The sequence below is a fragment of the Hyalella azteca genome, unplaced genomic scaffold, assembly GCF_000764305.2.
Source record: "Hyalella azteca isolate HAZT.00-mixed unplaced genomic scaffold, Hazt_2.0.2 contig16654, whole genome shotgun sequence".
Classification (NCBI taxonomy): Eukaryota; Metazoa; Arthropoda; class Malacostraca; order Amphipoda; family Hyalellidae; genus Hyalella; species Hyalella azteca.
Window position 1 is genome coordinate 41,474 of NW_025946467.1, and position 22,667 is coordinate 64,140.

The 22,667-nt window shown below is 38.9% G+C and overlaps 2 protein-coding genes across 5 annotated transcripts in view; one reads left to right on the forward strand and one right to left on the reverse strand.

Annotated features, from left to right (window-relative positions):
• The window catches only part of LOC108668807 (E3 ubiquitin-protein ligase TRIM9), a 37,206-nt gene extending 30,820 nt beyond the window's left edge, over positions 1 to 6,386 (forward strand). For 3 of the 4 annotated variants that reach the window (XM_047884983.1, XM_047884984.1, XM_018156059.2), the window contains exons 2-10: positions 307 to 402; positions 1,282 to 1,398; positions 2,457 to 2,573; positions 2,998 to 3,163; positions 3,649 to 3,791; positions 4,340 to 4,478; positions 4,741 to 4,959; positions 5,272 to 5,444; positions 5,681 to 6,386. In XM_047884983.1, coding sequence (XP_047740939.1) covers positions 313 to 402; positions 1,282 to 1,398; positions 2,457 to 2,573; positions 2,998 to 3,163; positions 3,649 to 3,791; positions 4,340 to 4,478; positions 4,741 to 4,959; positions 5,272 to 5,444; positions 5,681 to 5,806 — 1,290 coding nt within the window. In that variant the 5' untranslated portion in view covers positions 307 to 312 and the 3' untranslated portion in view covers positions 5,807 to 6,386. The remainder of the gene's footprint in view (positions 1 to 306; positions 403 to 1,281; positions 1,399 to 2,456; positions 2,574 to 2,997; positions 3,164 to 3,648; positions 3,792 to 4,339; positions 4,479 to 4,740; positions 4,960 to 5,271; positions 5,445 to 5,680) is intronic. The other variant, XM_018156060.2, reaches the window with a different exon arrangement.
• Positions 6,387 to 6,631: 245 nt separating this feature from the next.
• On the reverse strand, positions 6,632 to 21,233 carry LOC108668806 (probable E3 ubiquitin-protein ligase HERC4). The gene is made up of 24 exons (XM_018156058.1): positions 21,016 to 21,233; positions 20,608 to 20,733; positions 20,242 to 20,327; positions 19,945 to 20,101; positions 19,302 to 19,417; positions 18,409 to 18,524; positions 18,008 to 18,140; positions 17,371 to 17,535; positions 16,903 to 17,041; positions 16,447 to 16,550; positions 15,908 to 16,054; positions 15,233 to 15,435; positions 13,913 to 14,072; positions 13,540 to 13,726; positions 13,054 to 13,154; positions 12,344 to 12,538; positions 12,031 to 12,114; positions 11,361 to 11,561; positions 10,955 to 11,132; positions 10,443 to 10,575; positions 10,027 to 10,176; positions 9,284 to 9,482; positions 8,850 to 8,981; positions 6,632 to 8,607 (listed from the first exon to the last, which is right to left on the reverse strand). Exons 1-24 carry the CDS (start codon positions 21,176 to 21,178, stop codon positions 8,446 to 8,448), a joined length of 3,537 nt encoding a protein of 1,178 aa, XP_018011547.1. The 5' UTR covers positions 21,179 to 21,233; the 3' UTR covers positions 6,632 to 8,445.
• Between the last annotated feature and the right edge of the window lie 1,434 nt (positions 21,234 to 22,667).

Sequence of the window (22,667 nt, forward strand, 5' to 3'; positions counted from 1 at the left end):
CATTTTCGGGTTACATCGCTATATTTTTCTTTGGATTTGTGCATTATGTGTTTACATGCTAAAATCGTTGTTTTACTCTAGTTTTTCTGTGACGGAAATTCAGTGGAAAGTCTCGGAAAAAGACGTAGAATAAAATGATTTAGCGACGAAAGGAATTATGCACTTGGATAGTCCTATGGATAATCAAGTGATAATCGTTCCCGAGTGAAACGCGAAACGCAACAAGTTGTATTTTTTAGGTCTAGCATTATCTATTAATATTCATTCTAACTATTATTTAATACTGCGAATGTTTGTGCTCTGCAGAAGGAGATGAAGTTGGAGCTGCATCAGCTATCGGATAAAGCCAAAGCTGCTTCTGAAATTATCCACAGACTGAAGAGCCAGCCTGCTCAGCTTGAGGTGCGTTACTCTTTTACCACTCGCGGTAAAACTCTTTAAAACTCACCACTTGCTGGTGTCGAAAAAAAAGCTCGGAGAAATTTTCGCAAATTTTGTTTGACTTTTGTTTTTTTCTCGCGCATGATAAGGACATTTTTTTGTTGGATAAAATTATATCAGTAGAAATTTATTCTGCTGGATTATAATTTAAATTATTAAAATGAATTTCACAAAATCATTCGTATCTCTTCTCAGCCTCTTGGCAATATTAATTTCATTTTCGAGATAACTTTTGTAGTTTTTTGTTTTGTTTTTGTCTGCGCACCATCTCGTTGCCTATCAATTTTAAGAATTCATGCCATTCTCGAAATGATCCCATTTAACTTTCCTTTCCACTCTAGTAACCCATATTTTCGGAGCCATGGCTCTACATTTTGCTGTCATAACACTTCCCCTCATTTTTTTAGCTATCATCTCCTACCTTTTTTTAAAAATTATGACCCACTTTTTTCTTTGTGACACCTTTGAGCTGACGTAACCCTGCACATTTCCTTTCTTGTCGTAACACAGGTTTTTTGTTGTCGTAACCCAGGTTTTTGTTGTGGTAACCCAGGTTTCGCTGTCATAACTCAACATTTCGCCGTCATAACTCAACATTTCGCTGTCATAACTCAACATTTCGCCGTAATAACTCAACATTTCGCAGTCATAACTCAAAATTTCGCCGTCATAACTCAACATTTCGCCGTCATAACTCAACATTTCGCTGTCATAACTCAACATTTCGCTGTCATAACTCAATATTTTGCTGTCATAACTCAACATTTCGCAGTCATAACTCAACATTTCGCCGTCATAACTCAACATTTCGCCGTCATAACCCACTCTGTGCATGTTCAGACTTGCATGCAGAGCGTGGAGGAGGCGCTGGTAGCGCAGGTGGAGCGTCTGGTCGCGGCGCTACACGAGCGCAGGGACAGCCTCCTCATCTGGCTGCGGCAGCATAAGCTGCAGAAGGTAAGGCGACTCGCCCGAAAGATATTAAATGATGCCAGTCCTAATAATACGAGTCCAAGTAATATCAGACATAATAATACCAGTCCTAATAACTCAATCCTAATAATACTAAAACGTAGACTAAAACGTTAACAAATTTTTAGGTCTAATATCCCGCGTCTTCAACTAACTTCGGCTATGAAATAGACTTTGATTTCATACTCCTGAGTTATTTTTAATCAAGTTTAGCGAGTTATCTTTCATTGCAAGTTAAAGTTAAATATTTTTTACGTCATTCACTCACCATTATTTTCTTTCTAAATGCATGTCTGTGTAACCAAGAAAGCGTATAGGACATTTGATAATTCATTTTGCATTCACATTTTTGCAGCATTTAATCAACCCAGTCACCTCTCTGCGACAAACGATGCACGCTTGTATTATTTAGTTCTGTCACTCTATCTTCTCATCGAAAATTAAGTTCTTGATTTCAACGAACGTATTTGTAGGTTTATGGAAATTCAAGCTTCGAGTCCTCGCTTCCAATCTCCTTTTTTGTCTCGGTCGGGCACTTTGTTACTCAGGGTCTGATTAGATTTAATTTTACGACCTCTGAAGAGGAACTTTTCGTTCCTTCAGCTTCACCGGGTGTTCATTTTATAGCTCTCTACTCAGAGTATTTGCGGCCATGAAATGCGATAGGATGATTTTTTCGTTACTCGAATTGAAGATTAAATTGAAGTTTGGAAGAGCCCTCGGATGATGGTTAGTTAAGTTCAGATGCTGGGGGCATTTGATCACACTTATTAAATATCAGCATCGGATTTCTTCTCCTTCGATATTGCAAATTGTTGCCAAAATAGATTTTTTATATTCTCTTCCTCGAGTGCATTTATGTAATATTTATGTTAAATATTTAATTGTATTGATAAGGTGCTCAACTGCTCCATATTCCATAATGGAGTACCGTAGTTAGAATAGTAATTATGTAATAAAGTATTTATATACATTATTTATATAATAGGTATTAATTTAGTCGAGTATATTTACAATTTATGACGAGCATTTTTTACTCTCAGATCCTAGAGCTTCAGGAGCGCATTCAGGACGCGACAGAATCTCTGCAGGAGACCACAGTTGGACTTCAATTCAACATTGAAGCCATCAAAGAATCTGACCCCGTGTGCTTCATGGAGGTTCGATGATGAGTTTGAAATAGTCATTTATTAATAGCCATTATGATTTTCACCGTGTTTGAACCGTTACCTACTGATAAATTAATGACAATTTATGTTGTTAGGTGTAAATTTTTTTGACTACGAAACATGAGTTACCGTCTCTGGACAAAGGATTTAAATGATTTGACTTATGTCTATGAAGAGTTGGAAGTTCGTGCACTGAATTATCAATTATATCGTCATCAATTATATATTTGTAAAAGTTTAATTGCCAAAAGCCTAAAGGTTTAAACAAGACGAAACAAGGTTTGAGATGACAGGATTTGTAATGGGGATGACAGGATCCAGATCGGGGACTCACCTGCATCATGTATCTCGTTTAAAGCCATGTTAGGCAATTAGTATACATTCTAATTTATATTGATATAAATTATACTTCCAGGCCAATGAAGTACTTAGCAAACGAATTGAGGAGCTGAAATTTGGGTGCGATGAAGTCCTGGCGCAGGAGGCCGCTGTGGCGCCCTCAGCACAACTCCTGCAGTACCGCGTAGACGAGCGCCCTCTGGCTGATGCCATATCCAACTTCACTTTCATTCAGTTCCAAGGTAGAGTCTAAATAACTTTGATGCAAGAGGCTTACCTCGTAGCACATTTCAATTCTGTTAAAAATCTCAATTCTTTGTTAGACGCGTCAACATTTACTTTCAATTACCCAAATTGATTTCTAAATTCACTGAATCATCTACTAAGCATTGAATTTGACAGGGCCCCGTCAAATATTTTATCACCTTTATTCTAGTGTTAACCCTCTACGGCAGTATGTCACTCTCCGGAAACATAACGTTCAACTTGAATTATATGTAAACTATTGAGTGTAGAAACCGGAGGACTTTACTACGCAACAGAGAACATTTTAATGTTGTACGTTGCGGCAACCATCAGTGCAAGTCATTGTGCGCTCACTAGCTACGTATCCTTTTTGGGTAGTCTTGTGTGACAATATTGCTCAGGTTAGTTTTAATTTTTTGGCGGTAGAGGGTTAATAGCATATTTGATCCTATGTAATATTTATTGCGAATGTTTGATGAAGCAGTGCCAGGCGTGCCGGAGTTCGTGCCGTCCGAGTGCAGTTCCGTCAACAACGCCGTGACCATCGCCTGGCAACCACAGCCTCCTCTCTGTCACTCCAGCTTCTCCCTGCAGATCGATGACGGCAACCGAGGAGAATTCAAGGTCCGTTCATAAATGCCGCAGTTTCCTGTTATTTATGGGAGTAATCTCGGGCAAATGGATTCTGAAGTCGAATTTTAAGTGAAATGTCGGCTTCCTCTTAAATGAGCAATCAAGAGATTTGCACAAGCTATATCACTTTACAATTAGTAACCCTTTCTGCTCGACGTAAATTCAACATGAAATTCATACTTTTTCTTCTGAGTTTAAAATAGATATATTTGTATCCATAGTTGGAGAAACACTTTGTTATTGCTGTTATTGGATACGCACCATGTGTCAAGCTCATTCGTCCCTAATCGATGAACACTATTCCATGTTTGTTTTCGCCGCAAGGCGCAAACTAGGATAATGCAAGAGCTTTTTATGATATTGAGGAAAAACTTAATCATTCTTATAATAATAGTTATAAGTATTTAAAATTTCCTCCTAAAACGTGTTAACTGAAAGAATTCTATTACGCGTCGTTAGCTAAAGAATATCCGTATTATTTAACGTTAACCAGAGTTTGTACGTGCATTCCTGCTGAACGTTGTAATTGTGGCGCGCAGGAGGTGTATAACGGAGACGAGTGCGTATGCACCATCGACGGTCTACACTTCAACTCGGTGTATCGAGCTCGAGTGAAGGCGTGTAGCGCTGCAGGCGCGTCTGATTACACACCGCCGCTCACTTTACACACATCGGAAGGTTGGTTTTGTCATTTTATGAATTTTCAAGCTGTTGATCTAACAGATCTCGCTCGGGAAAATACCCTATTTGTTTCTGTTGTTTAAAGCTACTTTCTATTCCATCCTTCAAGAGTTTGTTTATAATTGATAATTTACATGCATTGACATTTTACGAAATTTTCAATAATAAAAATACTAGTTATGAAAGTACCTTAAGGTAGTTGAACATTAGTACGTAGTAATGGTTATGGAAAATTGAACATTATTATTCTTGTCTTCAGTGGCGTGGTTTTTCATGGAGAGGAGCCACCCGGACGTGAACGTGTCTGAGGAAGGCACGCGCGTGTCTTGCGACTCATATGAGCATCGCATCAGTCTTGGTAGCGTCGCTTTCTCGCGCGGATGTCACTACTGGCAGTACAAATTATTGACATACGACACCAACGCAGATATTGCCTTCGGTGTTGCTGCTAAGGGTGTCAACACGGAGGCCATACTTGGTGAGGAACGTTTTGGTGCGATCATGGTGTTGTGTACGCACTTACAATAGTGTTCTGGGTCTGTCATTTTTAAAACAGCATTCGATGCTTATTGGCTTATTTCAGGAATATATTTTTCTTGCTAAACATCGCAATCAAGTGCCCAGCTTACCAAAGTTCTGAGGTTTGTTTCAGTTTTTAATTGTCTATACAGTCGAAAATTTCAGCTGCTTTGATCGATTTTTATCGTTTCTAAGTTATTGAGTTGAGTTTTGCTTTGTATTGAAAATTCCAAGTAAAAAACACCATATTGATCGCATTTCGTGTGGTCAGGAAAGTGCGCGCGGGGCTGGTGTAGATATGTTGATCGTGAGCGAGCGTGGATGATGCACGCGGGTGAGCACTTCAACAGGAGTCAGGGCGGGGTGCAGGTCGGCGACGTCGTAGGCGTTCGCCTCAATACCGACATCCGAACCTTGACGTTCTACCTCAACCAAGTGCAACAGGTGCGTGATAAACTTTATTTCTTGAATGGCATAGCTTTTTTATCTGACTTACTGAACAGATCGGGCAAGGTTATTCAATGTAGTTGCCACGAAGATGTTATTAGTAAATCAAAGTACAGATCGGCACGACAATTGGTCACAGCCAGACTTGAGCCATTTTCATAACTAATTTTTTTAAGCTTGCTATCTGTTACCAGAAAATATCGATAAATATATTTCTAAATTCAAATTTGCAGTGTTCGATGTTGCTGAAGAGTTGCAGCAGCGTTGCTACTGTCTTTCATCCAGCGGTCAGTCTGAGTCGAGGCGTAACTCTCGCCCTCATCTCGGGGCTCACTCCACCAACGGACACGCCGATCTAGGAGTTCACGCCTAACTTATTCATCTCAGCAGCGGCATTCACAGAACAGACCCAGATTATTGGTGTAGCTTTCGTTCATGCTCCATCCAAATAGGAAAATTTTCAATTGTGCCGTATCACTCGGACATACCATTTAGCAACGGCTGGACAAACATCTTTCCACCTTCCTAAGTTAAGAAGTGAATAAAAAATCGCAGCAAATTTTTCAGTAGGATTTAGTGTAAAATCATCGCGACCTTCAACTGGAATTATTTTGAAAAAATAACCCCGATAGTTGATCTGAATAACACGAGGAAATATAATTTAGGTTAGAATTTTTTCTCTTCTCTCCGTGTACCCTTCGCAGCGTAATGCTGCATGGATAGGAATGTGATTTCAAAAACTTTTTGGGAAAAAGGAATTGGTTCTATTCGTGATAAAAAAATGTAGACTATCATATCATCGAAAACAAGTACTGTACCATATCTATAACATCACATGTGTTGTTCTACTTTTCTAAACTGCCCTAATTTTATATATTTGTACATTTGTTTAAAGTATACTTGAACTTGTTTTTTTTTCTGTTGAATAATACGTTATATGAAAAGCAGCTTATTAAACCTTTCTTATAGGTCCGTATTTGAACGAGCATATTTACTGTAGTTTAAAGTTAAGTTTCATTGCATTTCATAGTTACACATCCAATTGAGTAACCGAATCTTGATTTTTTTCTGCAACTCATACTTCCTGCTCAATCTATTTACATGCATAAATGACAACATTATTGTTTGATTACTAGACGACGCAACGTTAATTTGAATATACCACACGCGGAAGAAGAAAAAAATTTCCATCACAACTTTATTCTTCCAAAGAGCATGAATAACAAGTATCTTAACACTTGCGAAGAAAGGCACAATGATTAGTAAGAATTAATTAAAACTGCTGAATGATCCATCTACCTTAAATATGAGGATATTAAAGAAATCCACTTCAAGCGAAAGAAGAAAAAAGCTATTCTGATGCACAGAGTTTCTATTGCCCCAATTGGTGTAAACGGCCTAGAACTTGAAATGGTTATAAACCAAGTTTTTAAGGTGAGAGCTTAAAATCAAATGAAAACTCGATCGACATGAAATTGATTTCGCCACATTGTTAATATTCTGTTCAAAATATTTGAACACCAAAAGAACAAACTGGTAAATATTCTACGAACCCGATATTAATGAAGTATTCTGTTGACGTTGGAATGAAAATAAAAGCGTGACTTTCTCCCGACAAAAAAAAAAAAAAAAACACACACAACAATGTGGGGATGCAGTTAAAAGTGAAATTGACCAATATATACTGGAGACCGTCTAAAACGTTGCAAAGAATCATTGCCGTGCCTCGGACTGTGCTGCACGACTTTGTGACGCTCTAAGATTTAGATTTACTTCTGTACTTGTCCCACACTATCAGTAAATCATAAATAAATCGGTAAAAAGTATGATAGACAACTTTTTAGCAGCAGTAATGTTGCGATCGTGAGTACGCGTGAATTAATATGTAGTATGATATATACGTTTCATCTAAACTGTTTTACAATACTACAACAGGTGTCAACATTGGAACGCTGTTTTTCTTATAGAACATGGCATTCACAAAATGACAATAGGAACTCCTAAATAGGATGCACCACTCATATCCATCCACTTCAACAAATAGATCAACGCAAACGTTTCGAATGCAAAAACTCTGGCTAAACGTTACGATACAGCCAGAAGATAAATCATAGAAAATATCGTAAAACAAATTATTTTCACGGGAAAAGCGGGTTTGTATATAATGTTCAATCAGCCGTAATATAATATAGTACCTACTGTAGTACATACGAAGACGTGGTTATCACACGAGATCCGCCAGAGGCGTGTTATATCAAAAATCAAACTTTAATCCATTAACAAACAAGAGTTTTGTCGTTCCTAAGACTCTTGACTGCAACTGACTGGTATCATACGCCACATTACGCATAGGTGCTATGAATCTGATAAATTGTACTTCTTTTATTGTAAATAATATATTCTCCGTTATTTAAGGCTAGAATGAGCACACTATATTCCTAAACATATTTGAAAATTGATTCGGAGTTAAGTAGACACTCTATCCATAATCATATTTAATCTCACTTAAGTTCTCCAGATGTAAATTTCATGCCTTGATCTTGTCATATAATTAGTGCCAGTCTGAGCTCCAGTCATGAGGGCCAACCTTCTGTCAAATAAAAGACTATCTCGTATTGGATATCAGAATAACCACACAACTCAAAACTTCATAACTATAACTGGCGACTAGGATTTCATCTAATAAACTTTTCGTTTCAAGTCCAGGCAGGAACTCGGTTCACCTGTTCAGCATGACACGCTCAGCAATAGTTTCCCTAACGATTTAGAACAATTACCGGACAAAACAATCTGCGCCAGCACCGCAGAGCCATAAGCTCGTGTGTCCAATTTCAAATTTGGACCAGTAATTCTAAAACCTTAGAACTTTTTCCAAAAAACTAATTTCACTTCATGAAATTGTATCTCGACCTGAATAGTATTGATTCAGTAGCTAAAATTTTGAAATAAAGAGAGCGACCGCATGCATACCGTACTGGCGGCTGAGCACAGGGGGCGACTACACGAGACCGAAGCCCTCGTAGTGTTGGATGGCTTGCAAGAGTTTGTACTTGAGACGCTCCTTCGTTCCGTACTTGGGCAAATCGAGCTGGTGGACGCAAGTGTGCGCTACCGGCAGCAGTCGTGAGTCTTGCACTGGCTCTATCACCATTTTGATGGCCTTTAAAATAAAATTTGTATCAAAAAAACGGCATCCTCTTAATGAATAATGCATAAATAAGGCTACAGATTATTTTTAATTTGTGTTAATTTGTAGAATAAATTATTTTCTATAATTAGCTCAAATTGGAAGGCAATAAACTGTATGCCCACCATCAGTCAGGATTGGGATCAATTTTACAAACGCTCATCTAGCTAAAATTGTACAACAGTTCAATTGAGAAAAGCAGTCGTAGCACAAACCCTCATGCCCAGTAGGGGGACGCGGTCGCAGCCGGTCAAGAATAGCAGGAATTTCTTCTTATCCTCCAGGGCCATCTCATCGAAGACGCTCCAGAAGGTGACAATTGTTTCGTGGTCGGCGCTGTACTCCCCCTGCAATGACAGTGGTGTTTATAGTTAAGTTTATTTTTTTAATTTAACCATAATATATATGCTTTAACATGTTAGAGCAATGAGGTGCGCAGCACAAGACCGAAACTATGCACTTCGAAAATGTAAAATTAATTAAAACATCCTACCGCGAAATGACAATCAAAATTTCTCAAAGCAAAATAAACTAACATTACGATAAAGATCTGCGGGCAAAACCAAATATCAAATTATTATTATTATTATCCCGTATTAACGGGAAAATAACACAGAGAGAAAACCTAGCACCAGTAAAAAAAGCTGACCTTGTAAGAGGTGTTACTCTTGAAAGCGTCCCAGTCGTAGTCTTCGTTGCCGACCACAAGCGACATGAGCTCAACAGGCTGGAAGAGACGCAGAATGTCGCCTCCGCAGACGCGCTCGAAGCCCGCACAGAAAGACGAGAACTCCTCCTCTATGCTTTTCGTTAGTATGTAATCGACTATCAGCTGCACATACTCCTCTCTGCTCAATACAAAGGACAAAAAGACGATAACGCCTCTATTCTTTTCGTTAGTATATATTAGTCAATGAGCTGCATACTCTGTGCCCAAAAGAAAACGGTAGAAATGACTGAAAAAAATAATCATTTTTCAGTCATGAAACAAGGTTTAAATTCTCTCTCTGCAGTAAAGAGTGAACATCTTGGTTCAAGTTAGAAATTTAGCTCAATCGAATAAAGCGCTGAGAAAACTAATTATTTGCAATTAAATCGAAGGTACTGCAACCTACAGATTTCTAAAGTATATTTTTGAACGAAGTACGAGCTTGAAGAAAATGACAACGGTGTGACAAGTTCTCTTACATACAGAGTTAGTGCAGAAGTTTCCTCATGGCAATCGAAAAGATGTTTACTCCGAATTTTTCATCTCCACGAGAATTTGTCAGATCTTTGTTTAGCATTCATTATATGAATAAATTAAAGACAATTTCAGGAAAAATAGGAAATATTACGGGACTAATTGTGATGAAATGAGAGAAATTTTGATATTCGCATGAAATTATCGACCTGTTGTCATTAGTAACAGGAATGTCAGCTCCGCCCGGCTTGAGTTCTTTGCTGACGACCTCATCGAAGTAGACGCGGTCCAGCGTGAAGTTTAGGCACATCACCTCCTCTACGTCATCGCCTTCATATAACAGCAACTCACGCAGGTTCCTGGAATAACGTGAAACAATGAGCTCATCGAAGTTGGTCTTGAATAATTCAGTTCTCGTTGAGCCAATGTTCATGTCCTATTTTGGAGGACAGTCTTGCATCATTACCAAAACTATAGAAAGGTTTCTTTTCAAGTGATAAATTTTACAATGATTAGTGTGAAATGTGTTCTGACGAACATTAAAGGGCCATATTCTCCTCAGAAAGTCCCAAAATTAAAGAGAAAACTTCTTTTCAGTTAAAAAGGGAATTTCAGACAAACTTACTTGCCCATGACAGGGTCCAGTTCAATGAAATCGTCCAAAGTCATGGGCTCGTTGAGAATTTTCTTGTAGAGAGGCAGTGGGAAGGGGAGGTTGATGATTATGCTGTTGTAGATGGCAAGACCGCACAAGGTTCCTGCAGTAAAGGGGGCAAGAAATGTGTTGGAATACAAAATAATTTTCCAATGAATCATTCAGTTGAACAAAGCAACATGAGGAACGTAAGGTTTGTAAAATAACTAGCGGCTACATATTGCTTGAGAGAACTTTTTAAAAAAATTTCACTCCAGCTGGACCTATTACGCTCACTAATAAATTATTTCTTCCTAATAAATTGATGAATAAATAGACAAGAGGAAGAAATTCTTTCAATGGACACGACTCACGGACAAGACAGTATATGTCAGAACTGGACTGCCCTTGACCCACCTACAAGGCAGAACATATCAGAACTGGACCGACCTTAACTCACCAACAAGGCAGAACATGTCAGAACTGGACCACCCTTGACTCACCTACAAGGCAAAACATGTGCCGAGACTCGTAAGAGTTTTCTCTAAACCAGATGTAGCGCGACGTTTCGTACTCCTGGAACATGCCGTAATTTGGATTCAAGAGCTCACGCATGAGGAGGAGGAAAAACTCTTTGCGAACACCTCCGTCGTCCTGAGCCTCTTCGTTGTGGAACTCAACCTACAAAATACACAATATTATCAAACGAATGTCCGATATTTCCAGAAGTTTAAACAAAGTAGATCTCATCGATCTCACTAAATAAATCAAATACATGAGCCAAAGAGCCCAATAATGCTTATTACCTTCAAACAAAAATTCGTTCCATGTAAAAAATTCCAATCCGACAATGAATTTCAATTTGTTTTTAGATTACGATTAAAAGTAGTTGTGCTCAAATTTGCTTACCACCAGTGGCAGTTTAAGCTCTCTGGGCATGGCCATGCTGATCTGGTCGAAAGCATCTTGCAAGATGTTGTCTCTGTGGATTTTGAGTCTGAGGTGTGGGTCGAAACTCAGATTCGCACCGAACATGGAAAACAAAAGTGCCGTTGGATCTCCATAATGCAGGTTAGCGAGGGGCACTGACGATCGAACTGCATTCTGCATCTATATATAAGGAGAGGAAAGAACTTGTCATGCGAGAAAAATATTAACAACACCAAGTAAGGCAAGGGAAATACAGAAAATTTCTCATTTTATTTATTAGACGGGCACACTTATTTTCATTACTGATGAGTAGCTCTTCTACTTGATCTTATTACAATTTTTATATTACACAGAATCACGACTAACCACTAACTTAAGAATTAAAATGAGAGCCGAAATGCAAGCATTTGTAACCAATGCTTGCCTCTCGGCAATCATGAATTATACTTCAAATCATTGCATCGAAGAAAAGTAAAAATCCTGTTAATGCAACTGATTTCACGTAAGTTCAGGAGGTCGAGAAGTTCACAATGTAAAGAAAATACTTTCACACAAGAAAGATAGATCATCTGAGACAACTCTAATAGAACAAAAATTATTAATCGTACAACAATCAATCGTAAACATTATTATTCATTGAGTAGCATACCTGCACCATTGAATCCACTCTGAGAACTACGTTTTTGCAAACAGCGTTGAAGAGGAAAGGATAGTCGCAGAAAAACATCGGTACCTGACAGACACAATAATTAGAAGGAACGTATTTCAACAACTGGAAATTCACCCGATATAGACCTAGTAATAAGTGAATGAAATTTGTTGCGCTTCACTTTCAGCCTTCAACAATATATTTCAACTACAATAATAGAAATACTCAGGTACCAAAAAACAATGCAAAATTGTGGACTTGGAAAGATTAACTCGCCAAAAATGTCAGTCCGATTTTAGCATCAAAATTGTACCTTGTCAGAGAGTTTTTTCGCGCCCATGAGCGGCTTCTCTCTCCACCGCTTGTAATCTTCAGATATCATGACAAAATCGAAGATCTCGTCCACGTAGAATGTGTTCAAAGCAATACCAGTCGCTCTGTGTTTGTTCACATCGTAGAGTTGCTTTAACAAGTCGAAGAGACCAACGAGCTCTGGCTTCACGTGAGTCTGAGGTAAGAACATGGAACATTTCATACAATAATCCCACCAATTTCACATAAGGCAAATACACTGTGATGTTCGTCCAACCAAACGTAATTAAGCCACCTGCTGCAAAAATACTTTTCGTGTGAATGCTCGCTAGTGTGGACACTGTAATTGTTCCTTAGTATGGAATAAATGAAAGAATGTAACTGAATAATAAATTAATATATTGCCATTAATAAAAAGAAGATTATCTGCGCCTATCAATAAGTGGTAATGAACATCTTACAGAAATATTCACATATACAGCCTCCTCAACACGCTGTATTGTTAGCATGTTAAACGTGCATCTTAACCATAATTCAAGGTACGAGTACACGCTAATGGTCTGTCACCAGCAACGAGTTAATAAAGTGATTTATGAAGTAATTTCAAACGCTCCATAAATAATGACCATTCAACGTTTTATAAGTCACTATTATTCAGAAATGAATGGTTAATGCTGGATTTAATGGCTTGAAGTAGGTTAATGGACTCACTTGCTGGCGATTATCATCCTTGAGAGCTTGCCCCACAGCTCCCACGAACGCCTTCACCATCCGCTCCAGGAAGTCAAGGGATGACTGCGACAGCCAGTGCACTGAGGGAAAAATCATGCATTGATACAAACATTCTATTATTTAAACTAAGTGATACTGCAAACAATAAATCACCGAAGTAAACAAATGATATGATTATGTTATAGTAATGGTAGTATGTGAAGTTTCGCATCAAATATTATTAATATTACCAGCCGGATACAAGGACAAGCTGAAACTGATAATTTCCAAAGAATAATAACTAAAAGCTCTTCATGAAAAGCATGGATCTATAAATAAGTGATAATAATAACACAATAATGACACAATAAATGGGCGACAACTGATGTTTACAAAAGCCAAAAATTTGAAATCATTCACAAAAAAAAATTAATTTTGTAGATTTTTCTAGCGGGAGAATTGTGATACGAATGGTAGACTACTGACCCATAATGGACTTGGCTTTGGGAGACCATGCGCTGGCCTTGTTAGCGTACGGCAGATGCAGTGTTTTGTAGTTACTGACGTCACTGAAGTGCGGCGTGAGCACCAACAGCACATACGCTCGCAGACACTCGGACGTCACGCACCAAGATGGTAAGTTTGACGCAGTCGACTGAATGCCACTCCATATCTAGTGAGTCGTTTGTGGTAACATAATTTATTTGAATCATGATAATAGAATGGATAGATTTAATTTTTACCAGCAAATTATAATATGGCAAGTGTGTATCACCTAACCGGACATCAAGTGACAAAACACACAAAATTCCAAACGGTTTCAGCATGCAGCACGAGAATTTTCAAATGCAAATCTGACCATATCTTTGGCTGTGTCGCGTGTGATTGAGGCGAGCGTTGTCATAAAGTTGGAGGCGGCGTGCATGTCAATGGCGTGCTCGTTGGGGTCCCGAATAAACGTGGTGCACAAGAAGGACTGATTCCAGCACGCTACTGACGCCAGCGCAGTCTCCAAATAACTGAGCAAGAATGGGTGCCAATGTAGCTACATTTTTACCTATTTTGATAATACTCTAATAAGATATTAATACTCGCCATCTGTAGCTTGGCCGTCTACCATTAACCGAACGGTATCGATAGCATATTGAATATATAGGTGGTTAGGAGCGATTCAGTTAATTAGCCATCAAGCATAGCAAAAAATTTTTTCTTAGCCTCCAAAAGTCAAAAGATCTCTTAAAGCCAAATATCTGAGTTGATTTAAAAGAAGCAATGACAACCTCTAAAATTTAATGAACATGAAAGAATATTAGAATACATTAATGATAAAAGACTCGACCAACAGATGGCTCGCGTGTGACGTCAGCTGCGCACACAAATGAGCCGATGAATGTTACCAATCCTGCAATGCTAACAAGTAATTTATGGACTGAGAATAACAGGCCGCAAGCTTTGTCTCTGTCTTCACATAGACCATGTCCATGTGAAGACCCCCTCTGAACGATTCACGGGGGGGATTCGGAGGTAAATTGGAAATACCGATGTAAATTTTAACAAAGTGGCTCAAAACCTCAGTGTTTAAATTTAACGGCTTCCATTCAAAAAACGTGGTTTTTCCTTTTAATATACATAAATTCTAGTAATAGCTGCCAAAACCTGATGCTCTATGACATGTATAAGCATTTTTTATTTCGGCATCTACATGCCGACCATTTTCCCCTTCACGGTCTGATGCGTAATGCGTAGAGAAATAATCCTACTCCAGACTTGTCTTAAGGGACGGTCTTTCTTTATGTAAACACAACCACAAGAAGTAAACTTGTCGACATGTAGCCTTCACTCAACACTCCGTCCACGGATTCATTAACAGTTGTCCCCATGCATAAACCGTCGTATCTTGCGGCCAGTTTATGTCGTATCTTGCGCCAGCATACAATGGGTTAACCCTTTGTCCTAGGATACATTCACCGTCGTCAATGCTATCGGTACTCGGAGGCCTGGAAACTAGCGAGACCACCAGCAAACAATGGGATTATACAATCGATGTATTAGGATAAATTTACCATCAACAATGCTATTCGTATCGTAAGGCCTGGAATCTATGCCGCCAATAGATTAAGTGTTTAGCAGCCAGTAGATGAAGTGTTTAGCACCTCTTCCAAGATGGCACCAAACTCACGTAAAAACATCACTCTCGATGCGCTGGTCAGGCAGAAGGTCGGCCAAGTATCGGACGTGCGCGAGTTGGAGCTCGTAGACGGGCAGCCGCCGGCCTGACGCTTCGCTGCTCTCGAGGGTGGGAGAAGGCAAGACTTCTGGGACGGGTGAGCTCGCCTCCTCCAGGGACGATGGAGCGGGTAAAGGTACGGCAATCGTGGCCACCTTTACCACAGAGATGCAAGTTTCAGGACATAGACGAGACATAGGTTGTTGGATATTCCATTAGTTTGTACTTCACAACTAGGCTACTTCATTCGTCCGAATAATTATGAACGACAGGTGTTATGAATGCGGTCAATTTCCGATAAAACTTGAAATTACAGTTAAAGTAAAATTACTTGCATCACGCATACACAGATCTAAACTCTCTCAAGATGTTTCAGCAAACTCTCAACAACGTAGCAGCAAAGGAGGGGCCAACAAGGATTACGTGCATCGTGAAGCAGCCTTTTGACAGCTAAACAAAACTGATAAAATTTTACATGGTGTAATAAAGAAGCGCGTCTGTGTTCAATTTAAGCAATATATATATTATTTCATATTAATTTCAGTGAATAATGAAAAACGTCATAACCTTAATTATAGCAATGGAATCAAAGAATATTTTATAGGAATATATGGAGCTAGGAGCGACCTGAGCAGCGGCATCAGCAGCAAGTGCTGCCGAGGCAGCGGAGGGAGGCGGTACAGGGGCGGGGCAGCAGGCGGCGACGGTGCGGTCATAACTCTGACGAGGGCACGACGTCGTCAGCAGGAAACTGCAGTCCCCGCCACAAAATATCTGCGTGTACATCACTTCAATAGATCATTTACATCAATACAGATACGGTAAAACCGGTTGATCTTTGACATCAATACAAATTTCAAACTAATTTATATACAGAAACATAATACAATACCTAATTATGTATACCGGTATTTAATTTTACAAATAAAATTATATACAGATACAGTAGAACAGTCGCAAAAATATTCAGCTTATCATGTCGTTATCGTGAGGAAATGTCTCTAGGTTGCACAAGCAAATAGCTGACATTAGAGATAAAAAAAATATATAAAACTACGAGAGAAGAGAAACAATGTCCAACGTTGTGCTTTGAACATAATAAGAAGACAGTGGTCTCCTATGATCTAGCTTAGTACAATAAAAACTAGCGATAAAGAAACCCTTACTTGTTTCACGAACACAGGCGACGACTCAGCTAGAGGCTCATCGACCTCCATGTCCTCACAGCCGTTGTCAGGCGTGCCGTCAGGAGAGGTCTGAACACACGCATCTGCGCACCAAAACCGCTCTCAAGTATATAATAACATATATACATAACTCACACTAATTCGTTACCTACAACTTATTTGAACGGATATTCGTAACCTACAATCAAATATGTAGCGCAAGTATCTCGATTTAAATATATGTTCACAACCAAAAAAATTTCCTTCGTGATGACCTTTGTCATGCAGTTCATTTTAATGCAAGCTTGTTAGTAAGCTTGCATATTTTGACAGCTATGAAAACCAATTGGAAGGAGCATGAGTGTGTATACAGGTACGGATTCCCAATTTCAAAGGATCATTTTATAAGAACGGATCCAACACTTCAAGAATTTAACAGTGACAAAGATTACTGACCGGCTTGCCTGGTTTCATTAGCGCGCGTATGGTTGTTCTGCCAGTGCGGCTTGAGCTGCCGAGGCGCCGTGACGTAGCCTGAGGAGGGCACTTCTGTGATGCCAAGCTGACCGCTGCTGCCGTCACCAAAAGCGTACACCTGATTTGTGGAGTTTTTCATAAGGATAAAAATATGCATGTACTTAATGACATCAGCATCAAGAGTTCAGTCATAAGACTAAGCATGCAACGAATAAGTCTTTCATCTCCATAGTAACACGAGTTTAAACGCGAGAATAATTGGAGTGCATATACAGGAAGAGCAATGATTTTGCAGCCTCATCACAAAAATCGATAAATTTCAAATAGTGTAACTGAATCAATCATATTTATGGCATTAATAATAATTAATGAATGCGAACAGATCTCAACCATTATTAAGCAAATTCAGGTTTAAAATATTTCATTGGCGATAAGCATGTGACTGACATTGCCGTGGGCGAGAGCGAGCGTATGGTTGCGGCCGCACTCGACTTGCGTGACCGTCGAGCCGACCAGGTCAAGCACCGTGCGCGGGGTGCTAAGTGAACAATCCGGGCCACCGGCACCACCGTGACCAGTGCAGCCCAGGCTGCCGTTGCCGAACGTCCACAGCTGACATATCGGCATTTAAGGCAATTATCAAAATTACTTCAACTTGAAAAAATCTTAGAGCGATCAGGAACAAAATTAATACAAGTTCTGCAAAAAGTGTTTAATATAACATGAACGGCGTCATCACTGACAAAACTTCCACAGCTGCTGTGCATCAACAGTGTAAACAGTCCAAACTAACACAAAATTATGAAGCATTTCTCGCAAGCGATTTTGAGTTCCAAAAATTCTCCTTGATGTTGTATGCATAACCCTATACATCATTGATGAAAGAAACAATATCCACAGCAGCACACAGCCTTCTAGTAATCCCGTTCCATCACAATAAACTTGGATTGCTCCCTTGAAGAACTTGTAATAATAGCAATACTGATGTGACACACAACTACCTAATGTTCAAGTTTTAACAAATAACAAATTGGTTTGGAGGACAAATGCCTTGCTGTGACGTGAAGGAATTGAAATAACTAACCTTTCCATCAGAATCAAGAGCAGCAACGTGGTTGCTGCCCACTGCCACGTACACGATGGGTACGGAATAGCTGGCCAGGTTGGGCACCACTTTCGGGGTGGCAGAACATAGAGCAGATCCCAAATCTTGACACCTTGTGGAAAAATATAACATCTTGAAGTCAATGGTGATTTCAAGCTGTATCATGGTTTATTACCTTTAGGGTCATTCAACACTCGGTGAAACAAAAACTTAGACAATTCATTGGAACACAGAATAATGCCTCAACATTGTTATGCAATACTGACGGAAAAAACTTAGTTCAACATGCAGTTTAATAATTATCCAAGCCTTTAATTGGTAGAATTGAAATGTCATAGAAGAGAATAATGAAGCCCTGAAGCGAAGCCCAGCCTGCTTACTGTTTAGGATTGCTGGACACAATAGTGCGTCCTAGCTGACCGTGCCTGTTGTTGCCCCAGGTCAGCAGATACCCGCAGCGGCTGATGCAAGCTGACATTTGGCCTCCGCAGCACAGCTGACCAAATAAAAATTTATTTACTTCATGGGGAAATTCAACTGCACACAAATATCAAATGTGCATACAAGAAATTCAAAAAAAAATCCTTTTCTAAAGTATAAATACAATGCTGCCACATTTTCCCAAAAAAATATTAAATCAAGCGTAAAACTCATTTCAATTGGAAGAACTTTGCACACAAATTCCAGAGGAGCTCGACTCCATGAATACTTGAATAACAATCCATAATCTCATCTCAGGATGAGCTTATAGTTCCCAAGCAATACAACTCCAGATCGGTTAAAACGTAACTGAAAAGAGATTATTGGTCAATAATCAATACGAATATAAAGCTTATCAGTGTTTTGTCAGCTAATCGATAATTTTCAGAACTGCTTAAAACTGATTGATTACATGGTAATTATTATTCAATATTTTGAAATGAATAACATGAAAAATTGGTTCTTATTTTCCAAACAAATTGTTCGTGAAAAACAGGAAGATGGACTTTTGTTAGTGAATTTTTTGCCTGTTTCATCTTATTGGTGATCTTTAAGAGCGGAGCTTAACGATCCCACCCCACACAACCCGACCTACATGGCCACGTTAAGTGTGCAGCAAAAGAGGTGCAATGCTGCAGAAATGATAGTGAGCCACATCATCCACCCCACACGTTAAGAGGACAGACGCAGTAATACAGAAATGATGGTTGGCCACCCCACCAACCCCACATGCCCACGTTAACAGGGCAGGCAGCAGGGGCAGTGATACCGAGATGTAGGCAAGTTACCCCACCTGCATGATGGGGAGGCCCTGCAGCGCGGTGACGAGTGTAGCTTTCCTCACAGGCTCGGCGGTGAACATGCCCAACTGGCCATTGCTGTTGAGGCCCCAGCCGTACACGCTGCCATCTGTGTTACAAAAACACGTTACGAAAAACACCCTAGCATTTAGAGCATAAAAGTTCATCAATCATTCATATTACGGAAAGAGCTCTAACATTAAAATCACAAAAAGGTTATCAATCATTAATGTTACGAAAAACGCCCTACCAGTAAAATCATAAAAAGGTTATCAATCATTCATGTTACGAAAAACGCCCTAGCAATTAAAGTATACAAATTATCAATCATTCATCAGAGCACATCAAGCGCAAGAACCTGACTTTGAGTTACGAAATACAACCATGGACATCTTGAAAATTACTGCAAAACATATCGAATTAAATCTTAGAAATGGAGCACCAAATTAGAAATATTTATTTTGCATAAATACCATTGTTAACAAACTTCCAGCAAATATTCATAAAAAGGCTCATTCGAACACAGATTCTTGTTCTAACAATTGATAAAAAAACAGTAAGCCAAGTTATGAATGCAAAATTTAAGATAGGTGCCCAGTTGTGTTGGAATAAGAAAGAGAAGAGAGAAAACAAGACCTGAAGTGAGAGCCAGCGTGTGGTGGGCACCACAAGCGACCTGCACCACCATGAGGTGAGCCAGCGTCTTGTTGCGAGCAGGGTACGACACGGGACCTTCCTGCTCACTCCCGCCTATGCCAGTCTGCCCAAACGTGTTGTCACCCCAACTGTACACCTGGCGAAAAACAGTTTGCTTTTAAACTAACAAATGGGCAAGTAATTCTATTGAAAGTTAATATTTTGCAAATACATGAGTAATTACTTAATTGTGTCTTGCCTCCACTTGCAAATATAGGTAATTAGGATGACCCTCACCTCACCATAAGTGGTAACAGCAACTGAATGCTGCTCACCAGCCGCCACCTGCATCACTTGATGATCCTTTAAAGTGAGAACTTGAACTGCACGAATAGAATACAAATATGAGGAAAATCTCTTGAACATTAATATCAATGTGTACCTACAATGGAAATCAAGAGGAAACTCATAAAATGAAGAATTTCTTCTTAATAAGAAGGCTTTGGGTTAGAGTTAGAGAATGAGCTGTGGTTTCAGAGGAGCTTATTCATGTCATATAATGTACCCTAACATGCATTTTTAAAAAACTTAATAGCTGAAATAGCTTCTTAGATTACAGCTGAAAATTTCAGTGGAAAATATGTGGCTTCCAGAGAAGGTTACCTGGAGCATGGATCTGTTTGATGCTGGTAGGCAAAAGAATGCCAAGCTGCCCAACCTCGCCATTGCCACTAACAAACACTTCACCCTTGTTTGTCAGGAATAAGGTGTGCTCCAGTCCTGCAGCAACTGAAACATTTACACATAAGATTATTAGTACAATTTTAACAAATGAGTTTTAAGACTATATCCAAAAACATAAAATGCGTGATATGATTTGGTTATGTTGCATGGATAAATAGAATCCTTAGTTTGAAGGAGTAATTTTGGAACAAATGCATGTAACAACAGTTAAATAAATAACCAATTTATAAATGAACCAAGAACAACACACATAAATGTAATCAACAGTGAAAATAGTGCAAAATGTTCATAAAATCAACATAGAGAAAACCATGGAGGTATACTCACCTTGTTTGATGTTATTAATAGTTTTTAATCTGACTGGTAAATCAACTTTGTGCCCATCAGTTGGTCCACCTTCTTGGTGCACATCAAAAGTCCCAGGAACTCCAAGCTGGCCACAATTGCTGGAGCCCCAGCAGTAAAGCATGGAGAGGCTTTTTTCAGCCATTACAGAATTGTTCACATGCAAAGACTTATATTCACTGACAGGGTGCAGACCAGACTGAAAATAAAGTTAATGATCACTGATAATGGTTTATAATTCATTAATGAATATATACACCTTCATTGTCATGAGATGCCCAGACACCAAATGACGTGATAGCTGAGGATCTCATCATCAAGCATGAGTCTCCAGATATAAATTTACAAAGTAATTACCTTGTAAGGACATTGAAACTGTTCTTGCAATTCATGCTTTGATTTCCATCTGTATCTATATTGCCCAATGTTTGTACTACCATAACATCATTTCAAGATTTCAAATTCAAGGGTTGCAGAACTCTAACCCTACTTGATAATGGATGAATTTGCATTTGCGATGTCATAAATTATAATAAAATGTCTCTTAGAAACCTGATATTTGAATTTTCAATTCTATCAAAAGCCTAATTCCTATCAAAAGCGTAATTCAAACAGAAGCCCAGTTTAAATGCCGCATTCAGTTTGTATCCTCTACAAATTGTAAATAGATAATACCTTCTCCGCATGTTATCACATTTTAATTTGTTTAATTTTCAATTTTAGTTCTAATGTCTTCAAGTTTAGGTGAATTGTTTGATTGTGAATTTTAGGCTACTAATTGTTTGTACCTGTGTAGGTTTTGAACTGACAATGGAGCTGGGCTCCAAAAAGTTTTCTCTTATAAGAAATGGTGAACTTTTTGGCTATTTTCTTTACTTTTAAATTCCTGGTGATTTTGCGACTTAAGCAGCCAAATGATCTTAATACCGTCAACTGGGGCTACTCGGGACAGTTTTGAGCATTTTTTTGTTAATAACTGTTAATAACTTGTTACGATGAAACATTTCATAAACAAATTTAGGCTCATTTTATAGCTTTTTGCGAGGGCTTTTGAATGGCATTGTCAAAAAAATGCCATATGCTATTCGTAAGGTGACAGAAGAAAAAAAAAGTGTCCCAAGTAGCCCCGCCAAACAGGGCTACTCAGGACACTTGGAATAAAACTTCATTTTAAAACATTCAAAGCATGCAGAGTGTACCGTACTCATCCATTACTAACTGTACTCTGAAGTCCTCCTCTTTCATTGTAGATAATGTAGAGGCAGAATAAATGAGATTTTCCGCGATTTTTACTTGTTTTTCCTTTATTGATATGATATTACCATATACCATCAACCGGGGCAACTCGGGACTGGCGGGGCAACTCGGGACGCACCTCCGACACGGTGTAAAACTGTTATAGTAGCGAAACTAATTGGAATATTACAAAACTAAATATAGTGGCGTAAACGTCAACATTTTTCCTATCTATGTAGTATAAAGGCAGTCGAAAAATACGACATTTACTAGCTTTGAAAAATTCCTGAAAAAAATGGTGAAAAACGCTGTTTTGAAAAGTTACTTCTGCTAAGGTCTGTAGCAAAAAAAATATTCGCCGTATTAAAAAATTTTACTTACATAAAAGTTGCACCCAG